This window comes from Mus musculus, chromosome 17 (genome assembly GCF_000001635.26).
Source record: "Mus musculus strain C57BL/6J chromosome 17, GRCm38.p6 C57BL/6J".
NCBI lineage: Eukaryota > Metazoa > Chordata > Mammalia > Rodentia > Muridae > Mus > Mus musculus.
Window position 1 is genome coordinate 35,103,901 of NC_000083.6, and position 8,813 is coordinate 35,112,713.

At 50.0% G+C, this 8,813-nt stretch overlaps 1 protein-coding gene across 1 annotated transcript; it reads left to right on the forward strand.

Annotated features, from left to right (window-relative positions):
* The first annotated feature begins 4,393 nt into the window (after positions 1–4,393).
* On the forward strand, positions 4,394–8,273 carry Ly6g5c (lymphocyte antigen 6 complex, locus G5C). The gene is made up of 3 exons (NM_148947.2): positions 4,394–4,520; positions 6,767–6,931; positions 7,890–8,273. Exons 1-3 carry the CDS (start codon positions 4,400–4,402, stop codon positions 8,051–8,053), a joined length of 450 nt encoding a protein of 149 aa, NP_683749.1. The 5' UTR covers positions 4,394–4,399; the 3' UTR covers positions 8,054–8,273.
* The last annotated feature ends 540 nt before the right edge of the window (positions 8,274–8,813 follow it).

The window sequence follows — 8,813 nt, forward strand, 5'->3', positions numbered from 1 at the left end:
CTGGGATGTGTATAGGAAGAACCTACTCTGGGTAGAGCATGGTAGCAGCATACAGTCAGGCAGAGGCAGTTCTGAGTTCAAAGCCAGTCTGTTCTACATAGCAAGTTCCAGGTCAGACAGGGCTACATAGTGAGTGAGACCCTGCCCCCAAAGCCAACGTGAGCATGCTCACGGACCTTACCCTTCCATCCCAGGACAGATTCCTGGAACTATGTCTGTTCAGCCCAGGGACCCTCTAATCTTATCTCCCATACCTTGGAACACAAGATCGCCCCCTTCTTGGACAGCCATCAGGGAATGTCACCTAGCCACCTTCTAAGAGAGATCAGATGGAGACCTTAGGTATCTTAAGCGGAAGTGAGAGGTAGTTGCTCACCATGTGCCTTGTGGACTCCCTCACCGGGGCTGTAGTCTACTACAGATCGCTCTCCGTATCCCGTAACCTCAGGGTGGGGACTGGCTGTCTGCCCCTTTCTCCCTAAGGCTCAGCAAGCTGAGGCAAAGTCAGCTGACGTGCCCCTACCTCAGCTACTAGGGCTCTGGGCCCTGCTGCTCTAGACACCAGGTTGGGCCTCCCTGATACCCAGGCACCTGGGAAGCTAGGCCAATGGAGGGGAGGTCTCTAGAAAGATAGCTGTTTAAAAAAAAAAATCTTAATAAAAGGGGTGGTCTCTAAACCCTGGACAAGAACACGCCTTATCTTACTGTTGCTGACCAGCATCTAGGCCTGCACTGTTCCCGGGGTAGGTTGAAGATTTACTCCAAGCCCCATGAAGAGAAAATGTTTCCTCTAAAGCTGTCAAAACTGAGCAAGGACCCTGAGGGAGGGGGCCCAGCTATTTCAGAAAGCCGGGTCTCCACTTGTCTGACTATCCATCCATGCATGCATGCATCCATCCATCCATCCACCCTACCTCCTTATTACCATCGTCATTAACATTCAGCTAAAGGCTCTGTTTCTCTGAGTGACTTCTCTCACAGAAGCTGGCTCTCCAAGGCCGTCACCACAGCCTGCCCCTCGTGTGTGTATCTCTTGTTATCTGTGATGGCGCACATTCTGCCCTCAGATCCTGCCTACTTCATCGCTTGGCTGTTCACCTTCTGATATGCCTTGTCACAAGGCTGGGCACTCAGCATGGATGTGGTCATCTGCTACTGTCCTGTGATGACTGTTGCAGCAAAGCTGTTGTCCTAGAAACAATGGGTCTGGGCCCTGGGTCCTCACTAGCCGTCTCCAACAGCTGACAGAAAAGAAACAAGGGGCTGGGGTGGTCAGGAGATGACTCGGTGCCTCTAGCCCACCTGGAGTTGGAGTCTCAGCACTCTCATGGTGGCTCACAACTGTCTGTAACCCCACACCATCTTCTGTCTTTTTTTTTCTTCTTCTTCTTCCCTGAGACAGGGTTTTTCTGTATAGCCCTGGCTGTCCTGGAACTCACTTTGTAGACCAGGCTGGCCTCGAACTCAGAAATCTGCCTGCCCCTGCCTCCCGAGTGCTGGGATTAAAGGCGTGCTCCACCACGCCCGGCTCCATCTTCTGTCTTTTACAGGCTCTGTGTACACTGTGTACAGACACATCCATGTGTGTAAACTTTTTAAAAACATTAATAGAAAAAGAAACGAGGGCTCTAGGCACACTACAAAGAAAGGCCCACTGTCCCCTGAAACACTTCAGGGCTGTGGCCATCCCTGGCTCGTCTCATGGCCCTGAGCTCCAGAGTGACTCCTTTTCTCCCTTTGCAACAGGGACTGAACCTTTGCAGCTTCAGAGTGTGTCCTGTGCTGATCTCTGGCACTAAGTGCTCATTCACTCAACAGACATTTGCATCTTGTATCAGAGGGTGCCAGATATCTCCCCAGTCCTCCAACATTTTAGGTTTCATTCCGGCCGGGCAGTGGTGGCTGCACACCTTTAAACCCTGTCTCAAAAAACCAAAAAAGTTTCATTCTGGTTCTCAGAAACATAAACCCCAGCTCCTCCCCTTCCCACTGCTCCCCCACTCCCCACCCATCTTTCAGGGCTTCGGTTTGTCCTCCATTGGTTTCCCCCTTAGTCCTGAGATGTGATGATTCCTGGAAAGTTCTTACAGTATGGGGGTGGGGTGGGGGCACTAGAGCAGGAAGTGTCTCCTGTAATGCAATGTGGCTTAAAGAAAAAACAAACAAGTCTCAAGCCTACAACCTACCTGGGGAGAAGGAAAGAAGCAAGCAAGCCATCTAGCCGGGGCCTAGAGAAGGACATGTTTGCAGCGCCACCTTCTGTGGACGCAGCATTAATCGCTGAGCACCCACTGGTGCACTGGCTCCAAAAAAAAAACGGGTGTCCATGCCTGCCAATCACCTACGGGGCTGCGTTTGTAGGGGGGCCAGCCAGAGCAGATGCTCTGTGAGCCGTGGAGTGGGGACTCTGAGCACTGAGTCTGTGGGCGTGGAGACTGGATGTCTGACCTGCAGCCCAGCTTCGCTGCACACAAAGAAAGGTCCTGGTCACTTCTTTGTGCAAGTCTGCTCCGCCTCTTTCATCCCAACTTCTGGTTCTGCCTGACACCAAACCTGTCCATCAGTTTTAACCCTGAATCTACCGTAAAGCTCAGGGTTATGGTTCCTGTCATCCCAGTTTAGGGAGACTATGGCAGGAGGGTCAGTCCAAGGGGAGCCTGGGTTACTCAGGCCAGATCTGTTACAGAGTCAGATCTTGTCTACAAGTTTTAAAAAACAAAACAAATAAACAAAAAACCACAATATTTACTTCTATCCATTCATAACAACTCCGACATCACCTCGCTTCCAAAAACCTATGTCACCATCTTATGACTAAACTTGGGAATTGCACTCTGGTCTGGTTTCACACCCTATACTATGGATTTAACCTAGGTCTGTGATGTATGCTAGGCTAAGCAAGCAACACAACTAACCAGGCTGGCCTCAGATTCACAGTGATGACAGAATTAAAGGTGTGTCCCCACACACCCAGCTTATTTTACTTTTATTTTGAGACAAGTTTACACGAAATTATCCAGGCTCCTTTTGGACTTGTAGCTCAGTCAAGTCCTTTTTTTTTTTTTTTTTTTCTTTTTTCGAGACAGGGTTTCTCTGTGTAGCCCTGGTTGTCCTGGAACTCACTCTGGAGACCAGGCTGGCCTCGAGCTCAAAAGTCTGCCTGCCTCTGCCTCCCAAGTGCTGGGATTAAAGGCGTGCACCACCATCAGTCAAGTCTTAAAACCTGCAGTCCTCCTGAGCATCCGAGTAGCTGGAAAGACAGGCCAGTGCCAGTAGGCAGACTGGCTTCTGCTCTTAACCCCTTTATTATCCAGGATGCAACAAAGGCAGAACTTTACAAAACATCTGGCCACATTACCTCTCTGTCTTAACCTTATGGGATTCATAGCCGCTATGTCTCAAGATCTCCATGCCAGGATCCAGGTCAGAAACTTGTCTCTCCCAGCCTCCAGATTAGGATCACACGTGATCCTTCCAATTCTGGATTGTAGTTCATTCCAGATATAGTCAAGTTGACAACCAGGAATAGCTACTACAACATGTATGTGCATACATACAGACAGACACACAAACACACCAACTGAAGGGGGTCAGAGAGAGTGAGACCCAGCATGACCACTCACTGTCCTTGACTCTGGTTGCCATATGGCCGGTTCTCAAAAGTGTCTGTGGCTGTGACTTCCCTAACAGGATGGACTGTGACCTGGAATAACAAGCTAAAATAAAATAGCCCCCTTTGCCGATCATGGTGGCACACGCCTTTAATCCCAGTACTCAGGAAACAGAGGCAGGTGGATCTCTGAGTTTGAGGCCAGCCTGGCCCATGGAGTAAGTTCTAGGACAGCCAGGGCTACACAGAGAAACCTTGTCTCAAAAAGTAATAATAATAATAATAAACTGGGCATGGTGGTGAACACCTTTAATCCCAGCACTTGGGAGGCAGAAGCAGGCAGATTTCTGAGTTCGAGGCCAGCCTGGTCTCCAGAGTGAGTTCCAAGACAGCCAAGGCTACACAGAGAAACCCTGTCTCGAAAAACCAATAAATAAATAAATAAATAGATAGATAGATAGATAGATAAATAGATAAATAAATAAATAATAAATGATGATGACAATGATATTAACATCAAAACATATAAATAAAAATAAACACTCCCCCCCCCCCCGGTTGCTTTTGTCAGAGCATTTTACGGAGCACCAGGAAGGGAAACAGACAGGACAAGTCCTTCTGAGTTCCTGCCTCCAGCCAGGATATTAGGCCCAAGGAGCTGTGGGTTGAGGACACTCTGCACGCCCTGTTCTGGTGCCGTTCTCCACCTCAGACTGGTGCCCCACTCCCTCCTCTTGGCCAGCCTCTCTCCAACCAATATAAGCCCAGGCTGGAGGCTGGAGAGAAGCCATGCTTTTTATGGCAGGCCCTGCAGCCAGCTGGTCCCTGAGGCCCCTGGGACTCCATGGCGTCCCCCAAGCCTTGTGTGCTGTCCTCTTAACAGTGCTGGTCATGAAGACCTTGGTTCTCGGTAAGTGGCTCCGGAGCAGTGGTTCCACCTTCTTTTTTTCTTTTCTTTTGTTTTTTCGAGACAGTGTTTTTTCTGTGTAGCCTTGGCTGTCCTGGAACTCACTCTGTAGACCAATCCTAGAGGCTTCGAACTCAGAAATCCACCTGCCTCTGCCTCCCGAGTGCTGGGATTAAAGGCGTGCGCCACCACGCCTGGCGGGGTTCTACCTTCTTGATGATGCAACCCTTTAATACAGTTTCCTCATGTTGCAGTGACCCCCCAACCATAACATAACACTTTTTTTTTTTGCTACTTCATAACTGTAATTTTGCTACTGTTATGAATTGTAAGGTAAATATCTGATATGGGGCCCTTGTGAAAACGTCATCTGACCTCCAAAGGGGTCGTGTCCCACAGGTTGAGAGACACTGCTCCAAAGAGTCAGAAGGGTCACCAGGCCAGCTAGGTGGAAAAACTCTGGTTTCTCCAAGGGTCTCGACACTTCTGTCCATGATGTACAGGTGAAACCAGCGGTAGGCATGATACCATGGGCAGATGTGTGGGGATGTCCAGGAACTGTGATGGCCTGATAGTCAGTCACTGCAAAGGAGAGTTCTCGGGACGGCCTTGTTGCTGTAGCAACAACAGTGTTCTGGAGATACTAAAGGGATCGTTTCCAGCTCTAAGGGCAACACAGAATAGGGAGGACTGGGGTTGTGTCAGATTCTCCTCAACCAGAATTCACAAGGCAGAAGCCTTTGCACTACACTAAGCTATCCGTTAGTCCTGGGCTCTTAACATGTGGACTGGACCAAGGGCCAGGGAAGAGGGGGCTGCATATGCAGGCAGTTCATCGGGAGACAGAACAGGGCCTTTGGTAGCTAACCTCCAACATGAGCCTGTCCAGGGACCAGACAGCAGAATAAGGCAGGTAGCATGGGGCTATTGAGGTCTCCTGTCTACAGGACACAGACTCTCTCTGTCTTCTCACGGACCTTGTTCTCACCTCTGAAGACCACATTGTAAAAAAAGCATGTTGGAACTAGACAGGGGTGGCAAGTGCCCAGGAGGTAGAGGCAGGAGGATCTCTTAGTTTAGCGCTATCCTGGTGTATAGAGTGAATTCCAGGACAGCCAGCGCTACACAGATAAACTCTTGAAAAACTAAATTAAAAAGGAAAAAGAAGAAAAGAAAGAGTGCCCACTGGTGGCAATTCTAGTACTCAGGCAAGAAGGTTGAAAGCCAGGTGTGTGTGTGTGTGTGTGTGTGTGTGTGTGTGTGTGTGTGTGTGTGTGTGTGTGTGATGTTTAAAAGAGAATACAGAGGGCTGAGGACCTGAGTTCAATTCCCACCAACCACAACCACATGGTGGCTCCCAACCATCTATAAAGGGATCTGTTCTCTCTTCTGGCATGTAGGTATACATGCAGATAGAGCACTCAGACACACACACACACACACACACACACACACACACACACATACACAGAGAGAGAGAGAGAGAGAGAGAGAGAGAGAGAGAGAGAGAGAGAGAGAGAGAGAATGAACTACTACATTTCTTCAATTCTAACCCATGACTTCAATCCTAGCATAGCACTTAGATCAGATGAGATACCAAATGACTAGGTCGTAGAGGAAAGGCTGTTCTAACAGGGCTGGATGACAGCTTCAGCTTCTTCCCCTGTAAATGTAAATTAGGCTTATGGAATGCTGGGTATAGGTTAGCCCTTCAAATATATGCCAAATGGATACATTTCTTTGGGGGTATAACATAGAATGGAGGTTTGGTTTTTTGTTGTTGTTGTTGTTGTTGTTTTGATAGCTTTTTTTGAGACAGATCGACAGATCTCACACTATGGAGCCCTGGCTGTGGCCTCCTACTTTGTAAACCAGGGTGGCCTCCAACTCATAGATCTGCCCAACCCTGCCCTTGAGTATGGGGTTTAAAGAGGAGGAAGCACCCGCCAAACAGGCAAGGGTGGTGACTTTTTTTTTTTTTTTTTTTTTTTTTTTGAGACAGGGTTTCTCTGTGTAGCTCTGGCTGCCCTGGAACTCACTCTGTAGACCAGGCTGGCCTCAAGCTCAGAAATCAGCCTGCCTCTGCCTCCCAAGTGCTTGGATTAAAGCCCAGGCAGCGTGGTGACATCTAACAAGAGGTCTGTTAAGGCAGACGGCTTTCAAGAAGCAGAGATCTTATAGTTGCAGAGCCACAGTTCCGTTGGAATGGGGCAGGGACATCTGAGCCATGGAATTCCTCTTCGTTCTAGGTGATACCAAGCTCGAGGACCTTCACCCTCAGTCCCTCCCACTAAACAAGTACCTGAATTGCTACCGATGTCTGCTGGAGACCGAAGAGCTGGGGTGCCTCCTGGGGTCTGACACCTGCCTGACACCTCTGGGCAGCAGCTGTGTCACCCTGCACATAAAGAACAGTAAGGGGACCCCTCCTCCCACCTTGGGCCAGCTCCCCACCAGGCCTCCTCCCAGTGTCCTTTGCGATACACCAAGTCTTGTTTCCACCGCCCTTAGATGTTCCAGCACTTTCAGTCAGATCCACACCAGTCTTTACTCCTGTTTCCTCCTCAGCTCAGAGCCACGGCCTCCCACTTTCCTACGGTGTCCAGCCTTGAAGGGCCCTCGCTCTCCAGAGGCACTGGGCTGTCCCGAGTGGTCAGCATCCCCTGCTGTCAGAGACTCTTCTCCTGGCCTTGCAGACGCTTTGGGGCTCATGCTCAGGCGGCTTGGTCCTTTGTTCTGACATACACATCACAGAGGCCCCTGGCCTTAACTAGCAGCCTCAGACTTCTTCCTAGCTTAGAAGGCTTCTTCTCGTCCCCTGATCCCCATTCGGGTGTCCCCATCATTTCCTGCTTGGAGGACTGATCGCATCCTCCCCCCACCCCCGTTCTCTTCTTCTACCCACCCCCTACCTTTACTAAATTAATAGCTGCTCAGTGTGGACAACGTGGAGGCGCACCTGAGCTCTGTAAGAGCATTAAGCACTCTTGACCACTGAGCCATTTCCCCAGTCTCTTTCGCCTGTGATGCTAGAACTCAGACTCAGGACTTGTGCCTGCGTTCTACCGCTGAGCTGCACGGCCCCGTTCTATCCTCTTCTGCTGTAGAAAACCACACCCTGTCTGCAGCCCACCCTTCAGTATACCTCCATGTCTTCCTCCTCATGGTCCATGACGCTTGGTCTCCTTGCATGGTCACAACTTCAAATCCCCCAAGCTTCCCACGCAAAGCTTCCGTTGCCCAGGCTCACCGGCCGTCCCGTCCGGTTCTCTATGGCTTTCTCTCGGTTCAGGGAAGGGTGTAAGGGTGGTAGTGGTATCCGTGTGGACTGAGGGTGAGTTTGGGGGCTCTGTGCCTGTGCTCCCTCCCTAGGCAGCGGTTTTAATGTCATGGTGAGCGACTGCTACAGCAAGGAGCAGATGGTCCATTGTTCATATACCCGTGCTTCCCCGGTGTTTGGCTTTTGGATATTCTATCAGTGTTGCTTCCTGGATTTCTGCAACAATCCGGACAACAGAAAGAATAGCATGCACTAGAACAGCAGGAACCCGCCACGTCCTGCCAGCTAACCTCCAGACTGGATTTCCATCTGAGTCCATCAGGACAACTCCAAAGCCCTCACTCACTACAGCCTACATCGTTGACCCCACGTTGGCCTCCCCTCTCCATCCATACCCACAATGCTCTCCTACCTCTATTTTGTTCAGCCCCCTCTTTGGTCCAAAGTTCCCCCCAAATAAAATAGTATGCAAAGTGTTTGTCGTCTCCTCTGATGGAGGTGAAGCTAGCCTGTCATAGGGCTCCTCTACTGCCCAGCCCTAGACATATAAAATTGAAGAGGGACTGGATGCCCTTCTATGGTGAAGGTTGGGTTGGTTAGATTAATAGGTATCCTGAGAGGTACTGTCAGACCAGAGCTGCGTGGGGGAGAACTGAGAGGGCTCGGGGGCTATATTGGCAAGATACAGAATATGAGCAATAAGGATATATAAGCAATATAAGCAATCCCAGGGAGGAGGGATGCTCGAGGAGGACACTGGGGAGGGGACAGTAGGCTCAAGAAAACCAAGGAACTCTCTGACTTCCAAGTTTAGTGTCCCTTCCTAAACCTGGCTCCCAGTTTGACCAATTAAATCTGACCAGGGTCCATCTGGGGAGGGAGTGTGGATTTTACTGTAGACCCCTTACTGGCCTCCAACTCCAGATTGTCCCTCCTCAATTTCCCGAGTGTTAACATTACAGCCTGTACCACACAAGCTGCTGTGAGCAGCGTCTACCTGAGTTAGGAGTGCTCAG